The sequence below is a fragment of the Piliocolobus tephrosceles genome, chromosome 17 (genome assembly GCF_002776525.5).
Source record: "Piliocolobus tephrosceles isolate RC106 chromosome 17, ASM277652v3, whole genome shotgun sequence".
In the NCBI taxonomy this organism is placed as follows: Eukaryota; Metazoa; Chordata; class Mammalia; order Primates; family Cercopithecidae; genus Piliocolobus; species Piliocolobus tephrosceles.
This window is the reverse complement of record NC_045450.1, coordinates 28,704,911-28,726,427: the sequence shown is the minus strand read 5'-3', so window position 1 is coordinate 28,726,427 and position 21,517 is coordinate 28,704,911. Positions and strand designations below refer to the sequence as shown.

The window sequence follows — 21,517 nt, the reverse complement described above, 5'->3', positions numbered from 1 at the left end:
TTTTTTTTTTTTTGAGACAGAGTCTCACTCTGTCGGCCAGGCTGGAGTGCAGTGGCACGATCTCAGCTCACTGCAACTTCCGTCTCCCCGGCAGGAGAATTGCTCAAGCAATTCTCCTGCCTCAGCCTCCGGAGTAGCTGGGATTACAGGCATGTGCCACTATGCCCGGCTAATTTTTGTATTTTTAGTAGAGACGGGGTTTCACCATGTTGGCGAGGCTGGTCTCGAACTCCTGACCTCAGATAATCCGCCAGCCTCGACCTCCCAAAGTGTTGGGATTACAGGCGTGAGTCACCGCGCCCGGCCAAAACAGTTTTTAAATCTCTGGAGACGTCATTTCCCTTGACGCCTTGCAGCCGCCCCGACTACAACTCCCATCATGCCTGGCAGCCGCTGGGGCCGCGATTCCGCACGTCTCTTACCCGCCTCACCGGTCGGGGCATTCCTAGCTGTTTTCCTAACTCTCTCGCCTGACTAGATCCCGGGAACAGGCGTTTGGGTCACGGAGTGCGAACCCGGCCGGCCAATCGCCAAGTCAGAGGGGCAGGAGGGGCGTGGCCATTCCCCGCCCCGCCCCGCCCCTGCTCCGTGGCTCGTTTTCTCTGCTGGAGCCTCGAGCGGGACCTGGAGATAATGGGCAGCACCTGGGGGAGCCCTGGCTGGGTGCGGCTCGCTCTTTGCTTGGCGGGCCTAGTGCTTTCGCTCTACGCGCTGCACGTGAAGGCGGCGCGCGCCCGGGACAGGGATTACCGCGCGCTCTGCGACGTGGGCACCGCCATCAGCTGTTCCCGCGTCTTCTCCTCCAGGTGTGCACGGGAGTGGGAGGCATGGGGCCTCGGAGCAGGGCGGCCAGATTGCCAGATGATTATTCTGGAGTCTGGGATCAGTGTGCCCAGGGAACGGACAAGGGGCTGGACTGCTCGCGGGGTCGTTGCACGGGGGCTGAGCTACCCAGAGATACTGGTGTTCGAGATAAGAGTGCGAGGCAAGGGACCAGACAGTGCTGGGGACTGGGATTATTCTGGGGACTCGCACGTGAGTTGGATGCCAAGGAATAACGGTGACCGGAAAGGCGGGGAGGCAGGATGGCGGCAGAGATTGACGATGGTCTCAAGGACAGCGCGCAGGTGAAGGGGGGTTGGCGATGGCTGCGCCCGGGAACAAGGTGGCCTGGTCTAGCTGTGCGTGATGGCCAGGCGTTAGCATAATGACGGAATACCGAGGAGGCGAGTGAGTGGCCAGGGAGCTGGAGATTCTGGGGTCCAGGGCAAAGATAATCTGCTACCGACTCCCAGTCTCTGATGCAAAACCGAGTGAACCGTTATACCAGCCTTGACATTTTAAGAATTACTTAAGGGCCGGGCGCGGTGGCTCACTCCTGTAATCCCAGCACTTTGGGAGGCCGAGGCGGCTGGATCACTTGAAGTCAGTTTACCAGCCTGGCCAACATGGTGAAAGCCTGTCTGTACCAAAAATAGAAAAATTAGCCCTGCGCTATGGCAGGCTCCTGTAATCCCAGCTACTTGGGGGTCTAAGGCAGGAGAATCGCTTGAACCCGAGAGGCGGAGGTTTCAGTGAGCTGAGATCACGCCACTGCACTCCAGCATGGGCCACAGAGTGAGACTCTGTCTCAAAAAAAAAAAAAAAAGAATTACTTAAGGTCTAGATGAAAAGCAGGGCCTTTGGAGTAGCCACGTCCGGGCCTGGTGTGGGGAGAGGGGAGGATAGGGTCAGTGACATGGAATCCTGACGTGGCCAAAGGTGTCCGCTGACTGGAGGTTATCAACCCTTGGACTAGGATAGGAGGTGGGGAACAGAGGATAACCCAGGTGGCTTCTTGGAAATCACCTTTCCCGGGTAGGGTCCAAGGCACTAGGTTGACATTCCTAACCTGGTTCCACCCCCCCACACACCACCCCTCTGCCAGGTGGGGCAAGGGCTTCGGGCTGGTGGAGCATGTGCTGGGACCGGACAGCATCCTCAATCAATCCAACAGCATATTCGGTTGCATCTTTTACACACTACAGCTATTGTTAGGTGAGTGGCTCTGCCCCCTCCCTGCAGGCCCTGGCCCTCATCCCCCTTGGTCAGCTCAGCCCCACTCCACGCAATCTTGGTGATCCACAGCTGATAGCCAGCTAGCTGCTCATCAGGGAGCATCCTGCGGGTGGAGAGGTGGGGAGGTAACTAACACGAGTCTTTTAATTGGTTTAAGTACTGTTAGAGGCTAAAGGGCCCTTAAAGACATCCTAGGTCCCCAGGTTTTTTGTTTGTTGTTGTTTTGAGACAGGGTCTGGCTCTGTTGTCCAAACTGAGGTCTAGGATGCCCTTAGCGTGCACTGGCGCCATCTCAGCTCACGGCAACCTCTGCCTCCCTGGCCAAGTGATCCTCCCACCTTAGCCTCCCAAGTAGCTGGAATCACAGGCGTGCACCACGATACTCAGCTAATTTTTGTATATTTTTTGGTAGAGACAGTGTCTCGCCATGTTGCCCAGGCTGATATTAAGCAATCTGTCTGCCTCAGCCTCCCAAGGTGCTGGGGGGATTACAGGCATGAGCTACCATGCCCCACCAGCACCCCAGTTTTGTGGAAAAGATGCCGAAATTCCTTTTTAAGGAGAAGCTGAACATGAGCTATCTTTTATCTCATTTAGTGCTCTGCAGGAAAATTTGTATCTGGTCCCAGGAATTATTGAACAGATGGGGGAACCAAGAGAGTGAGAGACGATGGCACCCCAGGCCTTGCTGATGCCATACCCTGGAGATGAGACTACCCATTACCACCCTTCCCAACAGGCCCCCACACTCCCTTTGAGTCACCCTTCCCAGCTCCAGAGAAGGCATCACCGAGGGAGGCCCAGCACCACGGCCCCTGGCTGACACATGGTTCAGACTTGGCCGATTTATTTAGGAAATTTTATTGCTCAGAACTTTCCCTCCCTGGGCAATGGCAAGTTCCTTGGAGGGAACCTGTCAAAGCCTTTTTTTTTTTTTTTTTGAGAAATCATCTTGCTCTGTTGCCAGGCTGAAGTGCAGTGGCACGATCATAGCTCACTGTAATCTGGAACTCCTAGCCGGGCGCGGTGGCTCAAGCCTGTAATCCCAGCACTTTGGGAGGCCGAGACGGGCGGATCACGAGGTCAGGAGATCGAGACCATCCTGGCTAACACGGTGAAACCCCGTCTCTACTAAAAATACAAAAAACTAGCCGGGCGAGGTGGCGGGCGCCTGTAGTCCCAGCTACTCCGGAGGCTGAGGCAGGAGAATGGCGTAAACCCGGGAGGCGGAGCTTGCAGTGAGCTGAGATCTGGCCACTGCACTCCAGCTCGGGCGACAGAGCAAGCCTCCGTCTCAAAGAAAAAAAAAAACAAAAAAAAATCTGGAACTCCTAGCTCAAGTGATCCTCCTGAATAGCTGGGACTAGAGGCACATGCCACTGCACCCAGCTAATTTTTATTTTATTTTTTATTTTTTATTTTTTGAGACATAATCTTGCTCTGTCGCCAGGCTGGAGTGCAGTCGCTTGATCTTGGCTCACTGCAACCTCTGCCTCCCCGGTTCAAACAATTCTGCCTCAGCCTCTCGAGTAGCTGGGACTACAGGCACGTGCCACCACGCCCAGCTAATTTTTGTATTTTTAGTAGAAAGGGTTTCACCCTGTTGCCCAGGATGGTCTCAATCTCTTGACCTGGTGATCCGTCCACCTCGGCCTCCCAAAGTGCTAGGATTACAGGCATGAGCCAACCGCACCGGGCCTTTTTTTTTTTTTTTTTTTGAAACGAAGTCTCGCTCTTGTTGCCCAAGCTGGAGTGCAGTGGTGTGATCTCGGCTCACTGCAACCTCTGCCTCCTAGGTTCAAGCTATTCTCCTGCCTTAGCCTCCCCAGCAGTTGGGATTACAGGTGCCCATCACCACGCCTGGCTAATTTTTGTATTTTTAGTAGAGATGGGGTTTTGACATGTTGGCCAGGCTGCTCTCGAACTCCTGACCTCAGGTGATCCACCACCCTCAGCCTCCCAAAGTGCTGGGATTACAGACATGACCCACTGCGCCCAGCTGAATTTCTAAATTTTTGATACAGATTGGGTCTTTCTATGCTGCCCAAGCTGGTTTTGAACTCCTAGCCTAAAGCAGTCTTCCCACCTCGGCCTCCCAGAGTGTTGGGATTACAGGTGTAAGCCATCACACCTGCCCTGGAGCCTCTTGTTTTAGAGACACTTCCCAGCAGCTCCTGGCATCTAGGTGGTGTGGTGACATCATGGAGTGTTCAGGAGGTGGCCAGTCCCTGAAGCCCACACTGGACCCTCTTCTGCCTTGCAGGTTGCCTGCGGACGCGCTGGGCCTCTGTCCTGCTGCTGCTGAGCTCCCTGGTGTCTCTTGCTGGTTCTGTCTACCTGGCCTGGATCCTGTTCTTCGTGCTCTATGATTTCTGCATCGTTTGCATCACCACCTATGCCATCAATGTGGGCCTGATGTGGCTCAGTTTCCGGAAGGTCCAAGAACCCCAGGGCAAGGCTAAGAGGCACTGAGCCCTCACCCCAAGCCAGGCTGGCCTCGTCTGCTTTGCTTTGGCATGTGAGCCTTGCCCAAGCAGGCATATCTGAGTCCCTAGAAGGCCCTAGATGTGGGGCCTTCTAGAGTCCCCCCTCCTCCTGCCATACCTGCACACGACAGTGGACCAAATGTGCCACACACTTGCTCTTTTTTCCACCCAGTGCCTCTGACTCTATCCCCAAGGGCTGGTCTCCAAAGCTCTTGCCATTGCCCAGGGAGGGAAGGTTCTGAGCAATAAAGTTTCTTAGATCAATCAGCCAAGTCTGAACCATGTGTCTGCCACGGACTGTGGTGCTGGGCCTCCCTCAGTGTTGCCTTCTCTGGAGCTGGGAAGGGTGAGTCAGAGGGAGAGTGGAGGGCCTGCTGGGAAGGGTGGTTATGTGTAGTCTCATCTCCAGCATGTGGAGTCAGCAAGGCCTGGCGCGCCATCGGCCCCCACCCCCAGGAAACAGGCTGGCAGCTCACTCCTGCTGCCCACAGGAGCCAGGCCTCCTCTCCTGGGAAGGCTGAGCACACACGTGCAAGGGCAGGCTGCCCTTCTGGTTCCGTAAATGCTTGCTGGGAAGTTTTTCCTTGAGTTTAACTTTAACCCCTCCAATTGCCTTATTGACCATCCCAAGCCAGCATTGGTAGCCCGGGAGGGCCAGGGCCAGGTTGTGAAGGTTTTTATTTTGCCTATTATGCCCTGACCACTTACCTACATGCCAAGCACTGTTTAAGAACTTGTGTTGGTTGGGTGCAGTGGCTCACACCTGTAATCCCTGCACTTTGGGAGGCCAAGGCAGGAGGATCACTTGAGGTCGTGAGTTCCATACCAGCCTGATCAAAATAGTGAGACCCCTGCCTCTAAAAAAAAAAAAAAAAAAAAAAAAAAAATGAGCCAGGCATGGTGGTATGCACCTGTAGTCCCAACTAATCAGGAAGCTGGTAGGAAGATCGTTTGAGCCTAGAAGGTTGCGGCTGCAGTGAGCCATGATCACTGCACTCCAGCCTGAGCAACAGAGCAAGACCGTCTCAAAAAAAAAAAAAAAAAAAACCAGCAACTCGTGTTAACATGTTAAACTCATTTAATCTTTACAGTGATGTATGAGGTGCATACTGTTATTACCCCTATCTTGATGATAGGGGCAGAGAGGCTAAGTAGTATGCCTGAGATCACGCAGCTACTGCAGGAGGCTCTCAGGATTTGAATCCACCTGGTCCCTCTGGCTCCAGCATCTATATGCTTTTTTTTGTTGGTTTGCTCTTGTTGCCCAGGCTGGAGTGCAGTGGCACAATTTCGGCTCACCACAACCTCCTCCTCCCGGGTTCAAGCGATTCTCCTGCCTCAGCCTCCTGAGTAGCTGGGATTACAGGCACTCACCACCACGCCAGGCTAATTTTATATTTTCGGTAGAGACAGGGTTTCTCCATGTTGGTCAGGCTGGTCTCGAACTCCCCACCTCAGGTGATCCGCCTGCCTTGGCCTCCCAAAGTGCTGGGATTACAGGCGTGAGCCACCGCGCCTGGCCAGCATCTATATGTTAAACCCTACCCGCAACTGCCTCTGTCTTGGGGTCAGGGTTCTTGAACAGTCTGGGCCAGCCTGAGTTAGGAGTGGGAAGAGGAAGAGGAGGCACGCGCCCAAGTGTTCTTCCTGCCTGACTGAGTCCTCCAGCGCCTGTGAGGAAGGTGGGCACTGCTGTCACCCTGTTTCCCGGGAAGCCAGCAGGCCCAGGGAGATACTGAGATTTGCCAAAGGCTCACAGCGAGCAAGCAGCAGTGGGTGCTGGCCCCTCGACACCCAGCCTGGCACACACTGTCTCTGAGCAGACCTGGGAGAGGGCATGTGAAACCCACCTGGCCATGGCTGGAAGAGAAGTGGGGGAGTGGAAATGAAAAGTAGGGACCGGGAGGAGCTGCCCACGTGCCCCTCCACAGTTCCAGGATGGCGTTTTCATGCTGGGAGTGAGCTTGCCCTGTGCCAGGCTGTCATCGAGGCATTTTCCATTCAACAACTGTTTCTCAGACAAGGTGCAGGCAGGTTAGCTCTCCCAGGCCACTCAAGTAGTAAGGAAATAGATTTAAACCCTGACAGTTTGGCTCCGCAGCTGAGGCCCAAAGAGGGGTGGTGACAAGCCCAGGGTCACACAGCCACAGTCCCAGAGCTAGGAACTGCTGGCTAGGGCAAGCAGAGCGCTGACTCCTAGCCAACTGGGGGTGGAGCAGAGGTGGAGCCAGGGAGACCCAGGTGGCCTCTCTAAGAGCGGAGCACAGGCGGCAGAGTGGCCCGGGGCAGCATGAAGTGGAGCTGGGGCCCAGTGCTGCTCTTCGCGGGTGCCACGGTCCTCATGGAGGGTAAGCCGCCGTGCGTGGGGGTATGGGGGTGACCTGGTGGGGGCTCAGGAGCCATCTCTGCCCCAGCAGTCCCTGCTCCTTGGTGGGGGGACTGCCTGTGGGCGACAGTCCACCAGTGGGGATGTAACTCCGTGGGACTCTGTGGGGCGGTATATGTGGCCACCTGCGTCAACATGGATGAGATTTTCTCGGGCCAGCTGCAGTTTGCGTTGGCGGGGCCTGTGGTCTTTGTGTGTGTGGTGCTGCCTGTGTGTGTCCTATACCCGCCTCCCCCTCGACTTCCACAATAACCTCAGGCAAACTCGGGGCTCCTCTGGCCTTAGTTTCCCTTTCTTTTCATCCATCCTCTGGGCAGCCTGGCTCAGCTGTCTCATGGGGGTGCCTGTGTGCCTGTGAGGAGTGGCGGGCAGGGGCCCTCTCTCTGGCGAGCTCTCAGGCGGTTTCTGGGAAGGTGGGGAAGACTGAGTCTCTAGACCAGGGTGAGGTAAGTCCATTTCTTGGGGCCCTCCTCCCTTGGAAATGACGCAGGCCTCTAATCCTTCTTTTAGGCCTCTGCTGCTGAGAGGACAATTAAGCTAATGCTCTCCACACACACAGAGGCCGCCTCCCTGACTCAGTGGCGGGGGCAGGACTTGGGGGTTCTGAAGCCTGGAGGAGGGTTGGCCTACTCCCAAGCTGAACCTCAAGCCCCGGAGTGCTGAGCACAGCTGAAGGAGAATTAATTACTGAGTGTGAATGCTGAATAGGTTCCAATAAAAGCTGTCTTGACCTCATATAAATATTTTCATTCTGGGAGGGGCTGGTGAGGTAATCAGAGTCACAAGCAAGGACCCTGGGCCCGCCCCCCAGCCCATTCCCTCTCCTCCCCAAAGCTAGGCAGGCCTGGAGTCTCACCTGTGTCTCTCTCTTCCCAGGTCTTCAAGCCGCTCAGCGTGGTAAGGTCTGGGGATGCGGTGCCTGGGCCTTACTTGGGTCTGGGTCGGGACTGGGGTGAGGTCAGGACAGGGATCTGCTGTCATTGTGACCCAACCCTCTCCACAGCCTGTGGACAGCGTGGCCCCGGTCCCCCCAAGCCTCAGGAGGGCAACACAGTCCCCGGCGAGTGGCCCTGGCAGGCCAGTGTGAGGAGGCAGGGAGCCCACATCTGCAGCGGCTCCCTGGTGGCGGACACCTGGGTCCTCACCGCTGCCCACTGCTTTGAAAAGTAAGTCATGGCTGGGGTCAGGCAGGGTCTCTGGCTCTGGAGGGTGGATGATTTGTCTCAAGCCCCACAGGGCTAGTCCCTACCTCTAGAGTAATAATAAAGTACCACTTACTGAGAATCTGCCATGTACTGGGTACATATTGTCAAGTTAATTGTAACAACCACCTTTCAACCTTAGGACTAGAGAACTGGCACGGGCATCCACACCGCCGAGCCTAATTAGGGGGCTCTTTCACCCCCTGGGATGGGAACAGCCCCATTAGGGCTGAGAGGCGCAGGCACATTGGAACTCTACAGGTTTGGAGTTTAGGTAGAAGATTTACAAATGAGAAAACAGGTTGCAAGGGAATGACCTTGCTTAAAGTCACAGACGGAGGCCAGGCACAGTAGCTCACGCCTATAATCCCAGTACTTTGGGAGGCCAAGGAGGGAGGATCGCTTGAGCCCAAGAGTTCAAGACTAGCCTGGGCAACATAGCAAGACCATGTCTCTACAAAAAATATGAAACTAGCCAGGCATGGTGGTGCACACCTGTAGTCCCAGCTACTCACGAGGCTGAGGTGGGAGGATCGCTTGAGCCTGGGAGGTCAAGGCTTGCAGTGAGTCGTGGTCATGCCACTGCACTGCAGCCTGGGCAACAGCACGAGACCCTACCTCAAAAAGAAAAAGCCGTGGAGTGTTCTCTGCTATCTTCCACCTACCTGTGGGATCTCCCATGGTGTCACTGACTCCCCTTGTACTCAGCAGCCTGGACCTTGTCCTTCCCCTTTCAGGGCAGCAGCGATAGAACTGAACTCCTGGTCAGTGGTCCTGGGTTCTCTGCAGCGTGAGGGACTCAGCCCTGGGGCCGAAGAGGTGGGGGTGGCTGCCCTGCAGTTGCCCAGGGCCTATAACCACTATAGCCAGGGCTCAGACCTGGCCCTGCTGCGGCTCACCCACCCCATGAGCCACACACCCCTCTGCCTGCCCCAGCCTGCCCATCGCTTCCCCTTTGGAGCCTCCTGCTGGGCCACTGGCTGGGATCAGGACACCAGTGATGGTAAGTGCTGGCCCAGACTGAAGCTCGGAGAGGCACTCTGCTTGCCCAAGGTCACTGTCTCAGCTCCCAGCTGTCCTGGCTTCCAGTCTCCCTTGCTTCTCAGATCCCAGACTCTAGCCCGAGCCCCGTCTCTTTCACTAGCTCCTGGGACCCTACGGAATCTGCGCCTGCGTCTCATCAGTCGCCCCACATGTAACTGCATCTATAACCAGCTGCACCAGCGACACCTGTCCAACCCGGCCCGGCCTGGGATGCTATGTGGGGGCCCCCAGCCTGGGGTGCAGGGGCCCTGTCAGGTCTGATGGGGAGGAGAGAAGGAGCAGAGGGGAGGGGCCTAGCCCTGGGCTGGGGGTTGGACTCACAGGACTGGGGGAAAGGGCTGCAATCAGAGGGTATCTGCCATAGCTAGGCTCAGGCATCTGTCCTTGGCGTTGTTGCCTGGCTCCAGGGAGATTCTGGGGGCCCTGTGCTGTGCCTCGAGCCCGATGGACACTGGGTTCAGGCTGGCATCATCAGCTTTGCATCAAGCTGTGCCCGGGAGGACGCTCCTGTGCTGCTGACCAACACAGCTGCTCACAGTTCCTGGTTGCAGTCTCGAGTTCAGGGGGCGGCTTTCCTGGCCCAGAGCCCAGAGACCCCAGAGATGAGTGACGAGGACAGCTGTGTAGGTATGAGCGGGGCATGCTGGCAGTGGGTAGAAGCCACTGTGAAGCAAACCTCAGTTAGGACTAGAGAACTGGCACAGGCCGAGCCTAATTAGGGGGCTCTTTCACCCCCTGGGATGGTAACAGCCCCATTAGGGCTGAGAGGCGCAGGCACTTTGGAACTCTACAGGTTTGGAGTTTAGGTGAGAAGAGGAATCTCTGAGACCTGAATTGGGTTTCTGGGGAAGTGGCAAGCTTCCAGCAGGGACCCAGCGAGCCTGCACAGGGTAGGGCTCCCAGTCAGAATTCCGGCATTAAGTGACTGGCATGCAAATTGAATGCAAAATAATTCCTGGGACGGATATTATGTCTTGATGGTAAGAGATGCACTAATGAGCCAGGAATATGGGAGGCAGGCCCAGCCTGGAGGGTACAGACAGGTGGGACGGGGGAGTGACGAGTAGGGGCATTCCCACGAGGCTGGGACCGGGGTTCCATCAGACCAACAGGGCTAAAAGCTCAGGCCCTGGCTTGTGAATCCCAAGTCTGCCACTTGCCTGTAGTACAGAGCGAGGAAGTCATTTAACCTCTCTGGGACTTTGGTTACCTTCAGTAATGAGGGGAACAAAATTCAATTTCAAAAGATATTGTGAGAATTTGACGGGAAGTGGGAAACACTTAGCAAGAAGTCAGATGAGGCGCCCATCTGTTTCAGCCTGTGGATCCTTGAGGACAGCAGGTCCTCAGGCAGGAGCACCCTCCCCATGGCCCTGGGATGCCAGACTGATGCACCAGGGGCAGCTGGCCTGTGGCGGAGCCCTGGTGTCAGAGGAGGCGGTGCTGACTGCTGCCCACTGCTTCATCGGGTGAGTCTTGGATCCCTCTCCGCTGTGCCCCCTGCCCCTGCCCCTGCCGGCAGCCCTGTCACCTGGTGCCGTCCACACTGCCTCTGCATAGGCGCCAGGCCCCAGAGGAATGGAGCGTAGGGCTGGGGACCAGACCGGAGGAGTGGGGCCTGAAGCAGCTCATCCTGCATGGGGCCTACACCCACCCCGAGGGGGGCTACGACGTGGCCCTCCTGCTGCTGGCCCAGCCTGTGACACTGGGTGCCAGCCTGCGGCCCCTCTGCCTGCCCTATGCTGACCACCACCTGCCTGACGGGGAGCGCGGCTGGGTCCTGGGACGGGCCCGCCCAGGAGCAGGTAGGTGGGCACGGGGCCAGAGCCACTGTCCATCCAGCCTGCAGGCCGGAGCAGCCAGCTTTCCCTTGCTCCACAGGCATCAGCTCCCCCCAGACAGTGCCTGTGACCCTCCTGGGGCCTAGGGCCTGCAGCCGGCTGCATACAGCTCCTGGGGGTGACGGCAGCACTATTCTGCCGGGGATGGTGTGTACCAGTGCTGTGGGTGAGCTGCCCAGCTGTGAGGTGAGCCAAAGGCCCCCACGCCTTATCTAATAGGCCCCTGGCATCCTCTCACCCAATAGCTCAAGAACGAACCTTCCAGGCTTGGCCTCTGGACCCACCTCCCACCTGAAACTAGGCCTTTTTGCCAGTTAGCTCCCAAACAGCCAGAGCCTCCCTAGCTCACTCTGCCATCCTGCACAGCTGCCTGTAAAGTCACCCAGTGTCACTTGACCCCTGACAGGGCCTGTCTGGGGCACCACTGGTGCATGAGGTGAGGGGCACGTGGTTCCTGGCCGGGCTGCACAGCTTCGGAGATGCTTGCCAAGGCCCCGCCAGGCCGGCGGTCTTCACTGCGCTCCCTGCCTACGAGGACTGGGTCAGCAGTTTGGACTGGCAAGTCTACTTCGCCGAGGAGCCAGAGCCCGAGGCTGAGTCTGGAAGCTGCCTGGCCAACATGAGTATGTGGCCCCGGGACCTCCTGCCAAACCCTGCCTCTCCAGGACCCTTCTCTCTCCAGTGAGGGGGTGCGTCCTTCTAACCCACTCCAGCTGCCCTGGGTAGTGTGGAGCAATAGGCACACCCATTTGATTCAGATTCTGGTTCTTTGTTATCGTGTGACTTGGAGCAGGCCGCTCAATCGCTTTGAGCCTCAGTACTCTCATCTGTCATGGCAGCCAAGACAGACCCTGTTCCTTTGAGGAATGGGAGAGAGGGAGGGAGGGACCAAAGCCATGAGGGTGAGGACAACTCCACACTCCTTTCTTCCTCACAGGCCAACCAGCCAGCTGCTGACAGGGGACCTGGCCATTCTCAGGACAAGAGAATGCAGACAGGCAAACAGCATTACTGCCCCTGCCCTCCCCACCTTGCCGTGTGTGATTCCAGGCACCAGGGCAGGCCCAGAAGCCCAGCAGCTGTGGGAAGGAACCTGCCCGGGGCCACAGGTGCCCACTCCCCACCCTGCAGGACAGCGGTGTCTGTGGACACTCCCACACCCAGCTCTGCTCCCACACAGGCGTCCCAGCTTTCCTCCTCCTTTACCCTTTCAGATACAATCACGCCAGCCACATGTTTTGAAAATTTCTTTTTTTGGGGGGCAGCAGTTTTCCTTTTTTTAAACTTAAATAAATTGTTACAAAATAGACTTTAGAAAATAAGTTACAAATTGTAGCAAAAGGCTCCCTTCCACAGGCAACTTTCCCACCTGTGGGGCTCTGCATCCAACTCTCCCTGGTGTTACAATCTGGCTGCTGAGGGTGGCACGGCATCTCGGCAGAGGCTGGCACTGGGAAGAGCACGGTGACGAGGCTGGTGGAAGGAGGTCCTTCAAGGACAGGGACATGAGGAACACCCCACCCCCTCCTTGGGAAAGAAGCCAGATCTGGGTCCTCTTCACAAGGGGAGAGGAGAAGATATGGGGATGCCTGAACTACTCCTGAGAAAATGTGGAGATCAAGCCCCTCCCTGCACGCGCTCCCTCCCCCAGATTCTGATCTTTGGAGACCTGAAGTTCAGAGGGAGAAGCTGAGGTCTGCAGGCCACTGGGGTGAAGGATCCAGGAGTGGGGTCGTGGGGGTGGGTGGAGGGGGCAATGACAAGTCCCCTCTGCCCGTCGCTGGTGCCACTGGGGCTCCTGGGGAGAGAGAGAGGAGGTCACCGACTGAGGGGCAGACCCCGCACAGCGTGTACCCCGTTCCCAGCCCTGCAGGCCATTCCCCCGCCCCTGGCCCCGGAGGCCCAGATGAGAACAGGAATTCTAGGCCTCCTAATTATTTTCCCAGCCCTTGCAAACTGGCTCCTCGATCATATCCCTTGAGGTCATGAGAAATCTTCTATACTTAAGCCATTCCTTCAGCTCTCAGGTGACTCCCACCCGCCCTCTGCTCTGACAAGACCTGTCAAGGGCCCACCATCTCAGGGCCACCCACCCTCGGGGGCCACTAGATGGAATGGGCCCACCTCTACTAAAGGAGGTAGAGAGGCCAGCCCAGGTCCTGCTGAGGGAACTGGCCGCCCCACTCCCCGGCAGCCACGGCCTCCAGCAGTGCTGGGTGGAGGCGATTGCCCACAGAGATGCCCTCTGATCAGGGATGTGACACGGGCTAATGACTGTTGTTGCTGCAACTGGGCCTGGACTTCAAGGAAACAATTATCTGTGACTCAGTCCTCCAGTTAAAGGTGTGCAGAGGGTGGCGGGGTGTGCAGGTGGAAAGGGTGGTTTGGCTGGATCCTAAAAAGGCCGTTGGCAACAGAGGGAGAAGGGGCTGAATTAAGTTTAGAGAAGAGATGGGAGCAACACTGACAGGGAAGGACCAGGGGTCTAGTGCACAAGGAGAGGGGCAGCAGAGACAAGGCGCAGGGAAAGAGGGACAGGGAGTAGAGTGCCAACCAGTAACCCGGTTTCCGTGGCCAAGTCAGCAGGGGAGCTGTGGAGCCCATGCCCCATCCCTTGTTCCCTGGCACCCAGCCTGCTCTAGGGAAGAATGGAACCTAGACCAAACCAATGGCTTCCTCTATTCCTCTGGAAGTCATTACATTACTGGCTGACTCAGGAGGGTTTCCAGACGCAGCAGCCAGGGGGTATCCAGCGACCTTCCCCCGAACAGAAAGACCATTCCACCCTGGCTAGTGTAATGGAGGAGCCCAGGCAGCAGCCTCAGCCTGACCATGCCCCCACCTTGACCACGCCCCCACGTGCTGCCCAACCCACCCTGCTATTTGTTATACCTGACCTGGGGGTGCTCAGCTCAGCACATCCTCAAACTAGTTCTCTCACCCCATAGCCAAGCCCCCACCCCCTCTTAGAATCCCTGGGACTCTCTCCTCTCACTCCTTGCTCCCCCACCCACTTTGGGGCCGGGCTTCACCCTCCACCGTGTGCCCACCTCCTCCTGGGACCCTTCATGCCCCCGTACCAGAGCCGGCCACTGTCCACTCCTCCTGGTGCTGCTGCTGGTGCTGCACAAAGCTGATTCGACGGCGGAAGTGCCGGGGACAATGGGGGCAGGTGAAAGGCCCCTCCCGGGGTGCGTGGACCCGCCCGTGACCCTCCAGCCGGGCAGCTGTCCGGAAGGCCTTGCCACAGATGCTGCAGCAGTGGCGCTTGGGGTCCGTGTGGATCCTGCTGTGGTTCTTAAGAGACAGCAGGTTAGGGAGAAGTTTGGGACAGAGGGAGCAGGGGTACAACCCTGTGGTGTGGGCCTTCTGGTGGTTCAGCAGGCTGCCGGCGTGGCGGTAGGAGCGCCCGCACTGGGCACAGCGGAAGGGCCGCTCCTTGTCCTCAGCTGCCATGGACGTCACCACTTGTCCTCCCCTGGCTCTCTCCACATTCTCTCCTGGGCTTCCGGGGGTTTCTGATGGGGCCTCCCGGGCTTTCCCTTGACCAGGGAGAACCACCTCATCCTCCCCAGTTCCAGCTTTGGGATCTCTGGCCTCCTCCATCTGGGCTGGCACCTGGCTGTGGCCCAGGGCATGAGCCTGCAGGTGGCTGGCCAGTTCCTGGTGGGACTCAAAGGCCTTGCCACAGTCAGGACAGGCAAAGGTCTGGGCATCTATGTGGTTGTGGCTGTGGCTCTTTGTGGCCACAGGATTCAAGAACTCCTTGGAGCAGAGCAGGCAATAGTGTCGGTCTGTCTTGTGGGTGTTGTGGTTCAAGAGGCTGCCCGACTGGCAGTAAGTCTTGCCACACTGGCTGCAAGAGAAGGAGTGGCTCCCTGGCTGCAGCTGAGAGCTATTGTCTCTGTTGTCCCAGCTATCCATGTGACTCAGAGTAGGTCCATTGAGCTGGCAGTCTCCAGCGTGGCAAGGACTCCTATGGACACTGTCCTCTGGCTCCTCTGACCTGGTCAGGAACTGAGGAACCCAGCCTCCACTGTGATTCCCCAGTCCCCCACCTACTGGCCACCCACCTGCCTTCCCTGCATCCCACGACAGTGGCTCTGGGGCTTCTGAGCTTGCTGCCCTGATGGGGCTCTGACTGCGCTCCCCTGGTCTCGGGACTCCATCCTCCAGCTGGGGTACTGGCTCAGCACCACCCAATTGGGCCTCTAGTCCCTGGCTACCGGCCAGGTTCGCCTCACTGGCTGCTGTGCCATCCAGGCCTCCCTGGCCATTGGCTGGCTCCCTTTCTGTCTCCTCCTCATGCTCCCGCAGGTGCCGTTCCAGAGATCCCCGGCCAGGGAAGCCGCGGCCACAGAGGGCGCAACGCACAGCTGAGCGCCTGGACCGTCCAGCCCGTCGCCGCCGATTCTCCGAGTGCAGCCTCTGGTGGTCCTTCAGGGCCATGCGGTTGGAGTAGGTCTTGGGGCAGGTGGGGCAGCTGTACTGGCCCGTCTCGTGGCTGCGCCTGTGGTTCAGGAGGCTGCCAGCATGGCGATAGGTCCGCCCGCACTGCCCACAGCGGAAGGGCCGATCTTCCCGAGTCGGCTTTCGGGTGCCCCCACCCCCACGTCGCTCCATGTGGACCCGCTGGTGGCTGGCCAGCTGTTTCCGCAGGCGGAAGGCCTTCCCACACTCGCTGCAGCGGAAACGTCGGGGATCTGCATGGATGCGCCGGTGGTTCTTGAGGGACATGAGGTTTGAGAAGCCCTTGGAGCAGGCCTGACAGCCGAAGTGGCCGGTCTGGTGGCTCTGCCGGTGGTTGATGAGGCTGCCCGCATGCTTGTAGGATCGGCCACACACCTCACAACTGAAGGGCCGCTCAGAGCTGGCTTCAGTCTGGCAGCCCTTCTCGGCAGTCTCCAGCCTGGGCTCTGTCTCCTCCCCTTTCACAGTGGTCTCCTCCCACACCTCTTCTTTCACCCTGGCCACTTCCTCCAGGGGCTCCACTTTAAGTTTTTCCTGGAGCTTCTCGACTTCTGCCTGCCCCAGTCCCTCCTCTGCCATGTGCTGGGGCTTGCTGCTGCCTCCTCCTGGGGTGGGCCCAACCTGCAGCTCACTGCTACCTCCTGCCTCTGGGATGGGCCCAACCTGGGGCTCAGAGCCTTTGCAGCGAGGGTGGTTCCGCAGATGATTACGGTAGGCAGCCAGGTTGGGGTAGCAGCGGGAGCAGACAGGGCAGAGAAAGTCTCCAGTCTGGTGGATCTTGCGGTGGTTCACCAGGCTGCCCCCATGGCGATAGGTCTTGCCACATTGGTTGCAGCGGAAGGGGCGGGGCTGAGCCTCCAGCAAACTTTCCCCACCCTGCATGCAGAGGCCATCTCCCGCACCCTCTTGAGATTTGGCATCTCCACCCTCTCCAGAGACAGAAGTCACGATGTCCTCCAAGACACTGCCCACGACCATCTCCGTGGCATCACCTGCCACTCCCAAGGGGCTGGGAGCCTTGTCTGCAGCAGTCCCAGAACTTTGACTTTGGTGGTGGCGCTCCAGGCTTCCCAGGTCATCGTAGGTCTGCCCGCAGCAGCCACAGATGTGCCCATACCCTGCACTGTCCAGTGCTTCCACCTCCCGCTGCAGCTGATTCAGCAGCTCTGCTTCCGAGAGTTGCAGTGGCGGGCTGCGTGCAGGGGCTGCCTCTGCCGCTCCTTCCTCTTCCCCCTCCTCCTCTGAGCCCTCAGTCATGCCAGAAGAGCTGTGGGCCTGGCGCCGGTGAAGCCTGTAGCCAGCCCGCCCGGGGAAGATCATGCCGCAGAGGCAGCAGAGGAAAGGCTGTGCTGAGGTCGCCTCCCCGGGCCTATGGTTCTGGAAGTGGCTGCGGAGGGCAGGCAGAGAGTCAAACTCTTTCGGGCAGAGGGAGCACTGATAGATGCCTGGTGGGTGGCAGGGCCTGTGGCTCAGCAGGCCAGTGGCATGGGGGAAAGAATGCCCACAGTCAGAGCATGTGTGAGCAGCCCCAGCCTGCCAGCCAGTGACAGTGTTGGCAGAGTGGGAAGAGGAGTTGGGTTGGCCAGTGGCTGGCTTCTGGTCTTCATCCACGCCAGTGAGGCCATCGCAGAAGCGAGTCCCACCACCTTCCTCACCTCCTGGGATGTCCAAATTGTCAAGTAAACTGGCATCCTTCCTTTCCAGTCCTTCCCCAGTGCCTCCACTCTCTTTATCACCCTGGAAATGGGTCTTATCCCTCTCAAGCCCACATTTGTCCCCTTCAGATTCAGCCTGCAAACAGCCCCCATCACTTTCCAGGTTGCCTTCTGCCCCATGAGGACTTTCCCCTGAAGCGTCTTGGGGAGAGTCCAGGCCTTCATTGTCTTCTAGCTCCCGGGTCCAGCTCCCCGCTGCCAGGAGTTTGGCTTCTCCCCCACCACTGGCACCACCAGCCCGCTTCCGATGCCGCCTGCTCCGCCGCCGACTGTGCCGGCGCAAGTGGTTCTTCATGGCAGCCATGGTGTGGAAGTGCTTGGCACAGGCCCCGCAACTGAAGTCTCCTGTCTGGTGGGTCTGCCTGTGGTTGATAAGGCTGCCGGAGTGGCGATAGCTCTTTCCACAGTCTCGGCAGGCGAAGGCCCGAGGAGGTGACACTGTGGTCTCTGTCCTGCTATTTTCCTTTTCCCCTGCCCCATGAGTCAGGCCATGACGTTCAAGGCTCTCAGGGTCTTCAAAGAGCAGCCCACAGATGCTACAGATATGTGCTGCTGACCTGTCTGCTGCTGGCGTGATGTCTGTGGCCTCTTCTTCATGTTTGCACACATGGTCCTGATCTGTGTGCGGGGCTGCCTCTGCCTCTACTGGGTCAGGCGGGAGTTCTACCTTGAGGTGGCTGGGGGCACCCTCGGCCCCGATGTCTGCACTTCGGCGAGCAGCCTTGCAATGTACCCGCACGTGGTTGCGCAGGGCCATGAGGTTGGGGTACTTGCGGGGACACAGTGAGCACTGGTACTCTCCAGTCCGATGACTGTGGCGATGGTTCACCAGGCTCCCCCGGTGGCGGTAAGCACGACCACACTCACTGCACTTATAGGGCCGATGGTCCAGGGTGGTGGTGGGGTCCTCTTCCTCTTTGTGGGTGGTCTCAGTCAGCAGCAGGGGAGCTGGTGGCACTGATGGCTGCCCATTTTCCCCAACTCCTTGCCTGGGCCTGTGATGAGCCCGCACATGGTTTTTGAGAGCAGCCGCATTGAACAGCTGCTTAGAACAGAGTGAGCAGGGGTAGACACCTGTCTGGTGGCTCTTTCGATGGTTGATGAGGCTCCCAGCATGGCGGTAAGTACGGCCACAGTCCCCACAGCGGAAAGGCCGGTATTCCTCCAGGCCACTGTCCTCCAGCTCCCCAGAGGTGCTAAGCTCTGCAGAGCCATTCAGCATCTGTGCACTGGGGAGCTGGTCCCGGCTGCTCTCGTCTGTGTGCCCATTGGTGGTGGGCATCCCTTTCTCCTCCCAGGGTGGCTCCTGCCTTTCACCCTCATGGGACTGCTGGTGTTCCAGCAGCTCCCGGGGGAGCCGGAAGGCACGGGGGCAGTGGGGACAGTGGTAAGGCCGATACTGGGCATGCAGTCGAGAGTGGTTCTTCAGAGCCATGAGGTTAGAGAACTCCTTGAAGCAGATGGCACAGGGGTAGATGCCCAGCGTGTGGCTCTGGCGGTGGTTAGTGAGGCTCCCGGCGTGCTTATAGGTCTTGCCACATTGACTACATTTGTACCGCCGCTCCTCCTCGGCAGGAGGGGACTGGGTGGGCTCCTGGCCCGCCGTGAAGTTCACTACTGATTCAGCCAGATACTGTTCCAAGTTGCTAAGAAGGCTGCTGGCTGGGGTGGGGAGAGGGGCTCTGGCAGAGTTGGTGGAGGGTCCCCAGCCGTCTGCACCATCCTCAGAACCTGGCTGGCTTGCCAAGCCTTCTCTTTGTCTGGTGGGCAGATCTTCCCACGTACCCGAAGCTGCCCTGGAGTCCGGTACAGATTCACAGTCAGGTGTCTCTTCCGTATGTTTTGTCTGGTTTTCCCAGCCTTCACCAGAACTAAGCCTTTGGCCCCAGGAGTCAGTGGACACTGTCTCACCCTGGAGGCGTGGAGTGGCTTCCTTGGGGCGTGGGGGCCTGTGCCTGCGGCGGCCCTCAGGAGCATGAGTCCTCATGTGGCTCTTGAGAGCCATGGGATTGGAGAAGTCCTTTCCGCAGGTGGTACAGGGGAAAAGGCCAGTCTCGTGGGTCCGACGATGGTTGACCAGGCTCCCGGGGTGACGGTAGCCCCGCCCACACTGCTGACAACGGTAGGGCCGAGGGATGCTGTCAGCGTCCTCACTGTCCTTGTTGGGAAATGGATGGAGCAGTTCTCGGTGCCGAGACAGCTCTGGGAGGCTGGGAAAGTGGCGCTGACAGTCAGAACAGCTGAGTGAGGGGGGTGCGTCCTCCATGGGGTAATGTAGCAGAAACCTGGAGGTTCAGAAGGAGTAGACACGTGGCAGCACCTTCCTCTGGTGGAGGGGCCGAGGCCTAGGAAGAGGGGGCAGTGATCAAAAGGAAGGCCTGAATTAACTTCGTCTCTTGGCTAGACGAGCAACAAGTTCATCTGAGGTCACTGAGAAGTTCCCCAAGCATCTGTGCCCAGGGTCCTGCTTTCTACTAGATCTAATCTGCAGGCACCATCATTTAAGGCCTCCCTGTGCACAAGCTCCCCAAATATAGGAGCTCCCCTAGGCTTAAGTCATCCCTACAGGTATAGCTAAGGAAATTGAAGTCGAGAGAGATGCAACCTACTTCTGATCACAGACCTGTTACCATGTTCTTCAGACCAGACTCAAAAGGCATTACTGTCCTTTAAGGACAGTAGGACTCTGCTCCCTACAATCCTGAAACAAAAATTTTCTGTGACATCTTAAAAGGACACCAGAACCTTTTCTAGGCCTTTCAATAAGAGAAGTCCAAACCTTCCTCCTTCATCTCTCAGCTAAACAGAGTAGCTGAGAAGCACTGAAAAAGCAGCTGTTTCCTCCAGCTAATAGCTGAGGACCTGGGAGGACAGGTTAGAGGCCTCCTTCAGGGAAAGGGCCGGCTTGTTCCCCTGCTTTCCTGAGTCCTTTCAGTGTCACAAGGTCTCTTTTCCTTGTGACAAGAGAGTTAAGAGAGTTAAGACTCTCTTAACTGGGCCAGGCGTGGTGGCTCACGCCTGTAATCCCAGCACTTTGGGAGGGTGAGGCTGGCGGATCACCTGAGTTCAGGAGTTCAAGACCAGCCTGGCCAATATGGTGAAACCCTGTCTCTACTAAAAATACAAAAATTAGCCGGGCGTGGTGGCAGGTGCCTGTAATTCTAGCTACTCGGGAGGTTGAAGCTGAAGAACTGCTTGAACCTGCGAGGTGGAGGTTGCAGTGAGCTCAGATCCCACCACGGCACTCTGTCACTCTGGGTGACAGAACGAGACTCCATCTCAAAAACAAACAAAACCCCAAAAGACTCTCTTAGCGACTTCCTTTATCTACTTCCCTTGAACCCAAACTATCTTCCATCTTGGGAATAACATCAATATCAGGTTGTAATGTCACTTCATCGCCTACCTTTTCTCTCCCATGCCTCCTGATCTTACCCTCACCAGCCCTTCTCATTTTTTTCTTCTGCCTCCTCTCTTAATACTGATGATGACAGCAATTCATGAAAAGTATTATATTACCAGGTGCCGGGCACTGTGCTAACTATATTCATTGTGTCACTCAATCTTCAGAACACACGGCAATGCCTGTTACCCTAGTTCACGTAAGAGTAAACCCACTGACTGAGGCGGTCTTCATCCCACAGCCCTTGCTCCCTCATGCCTCGTACATCCTCTCGTCCTTCTCCAACTCTTCTTCCCATGGGACCCCAATACAACTGTCTCCGACCGTAAACGCCTTCACTGAACCTGCCCCCGGAATTCTCACCTCACAAAGCCCCTTTGATCAAAAGTCCCCTCCCCTAGTCAACCACCAATGAGTCCTCTGACCTCACTCATCTCCTCTGCCAATTTCCTTTCAGGACGCCTACCTCGCACCGGCGGCCCCCTCTCCTTCCCGCCGCGGGCGCGTCAGTTGGGGACCGCGAACGGGAGCGCGCCTGCGCACTGGGACCCTTACCCTAACTGCAGCCGCGCGCCCCAAGGGGTGGCTGTCGGGGGGCTCTCGCGCTCCCACACACGCACACTCAGCCAGGGTTCCCCGGAGGTGGGAGGAGAGGGAAAGAGGGAAAGGAGAAGGGGGGGGAAGGAAGGAGGTAGAGAAAAGAGGGCGCAGCTAGCATGAGCCAAGAGTCTACCCCCAGCTCTGCGGACACTTCCTATTGTTACTAGGAAACAGGAAGTGTCCTTAGGTGCAAAAGCTTCCCCGCGAAACTTCCGCTTCGGGAGCACTGCCTGTCCCGCCTCCAAGCCTCCGTTTTACGCAGACACACTTCCGGCGCTAGGGTCTCGTTCTGCACGACTGACTCCGCCCACG

The 21,517-nt window shown here is 57.7% G+C and overlaps 3 protein-coding genes across 11 annotated transcripts; 2 read left to right on the top strand and 1 right to left on the bottom strand.

Annotated features, from left to right (window-relative positions):
* Window positions 1-363: 363 nt before the first annotated feature.
* On the top strand, window positions 364-4,816 carry VKORC1 (vitamin K epoxide reductase complex subunit 1). Of its 3 annotated transcripts, XM_026455420.2 has the most exons (4): window positions 364-806; window positions 1,928-2,037; window positions 2,471-2,554; window positions 4,322-4,811. In XM_026455420.2, the coding sequence occupies exons 1-4, from the start codon at window positions 634-636 to the stop codon at window positions 4,528-4,530; spliced, it is 576 nt and encodes a 191-aa protein (XP_026311205.1). In that variant the 5' UTR covers window positions 364-633; the 3' UTR covers window positions 4,531-4,811. The 3 variants fall into 3 exon arrangements, with proteins under 3 accessions (XP_026311205.1, XP_026311204.1, XP_026311203.1); XM_026455418.2 differs by lacking the exon at window positions 2,471-2,554 and having other exon boundaries at window positions 366-806; XM_026455419.2 differs by lacking the exons at window positions 1,928-2,037; window positions 2,471-2,554 and having other exon boundaries at window positions 4,322-4,816.
* Window positions 4,817-5,584: 768 nt separating this feature from the next.
* PRSS53 (serine protease 53) lies at window positions 5,585-12,331 on the top strand. 5 transcript variants are annotated; one of them, XM_023191065.1, is made up of 10 exons: window positions 5,585-7,827; window positions 7,934-8,096; window positions 8,870-9,135; window positions 9,277-9,431; window positions 9,584-9,803; window positions 10,495-10,645; window positions 10,737-10,981; window positions 11,058-11,203; window positions 11,424-11,640; window positions 11,955-12,331. In XM_023191065.1, the coding sequence occupies exons 3-10, from the start codon at window positions 9,039-9,041 to the stop codon at window positions 11,972-11,974; spliced, it is 1,251 nt and encodes a 416-aa protein (XP_023046833.1). In that variant the 5' UTR covers window positions 5,585-7,827; window positions 7,934-8,096; window positions 8,870-9,038; the 3' UTR covers window positions 11,975-12,331. The 5 variants fall into 5 exon arrangements, with proteins under 5 accessions (XP_023046833.1, XP_023046832.1, XP_023046831.1 ...); XM_023191064.2 differs by having other exon boundaries at window positions 5,585-8,096; window positions 11,424-11,706; XM_023191063.2 differs by lacking the exons at window positions 5,585-7,827; window positions 7,934-8,096 and having other exon boundaries at window positions 8,688-9,135.
* ZNF646 (zinc finger protein 646) lies at window positions 12,252-21,478 on the bottom strand. 3 transcript variants are annotated; one of them, XM_023191058.3, is made up of 3 exons: window positions 21,161-21,478; window positions 14,098-19,547; window positions 12,252-12,815 (listed from the first exon to the last, which is right to left on the bottom strand). In XM_023191058.3, the coding sequence occupies exons 2-3, from the start codon at window positions 19,466-19,468 to the stop codon at window positions 12,694-12,696; spliced, it is 5,493 nt and encodes a 1,830-aa protein (XP_023046826.1). In that variant the 5' UTR covers window positions 19,469-19,547; window positions 21,161-21,478; the 3' UTR covers window positions 12,252-12,693. The 3 variants fall into 3 exon arrangements, with proteins under 3 accessions (XP_023046826.1, XP_023046824.1, XP_023046825.1); XM_023191056.2 differs by having other exon boundaries at window positions 21,072-21,212; XM_023191057.2 differs by lacking the exon at window positions 21,161-21,478 and adding an exon at window positions 21,031-21,150.
* Between the last annotated feature and the right edge of the window lie 39 nt (window positions 21,479-21,517).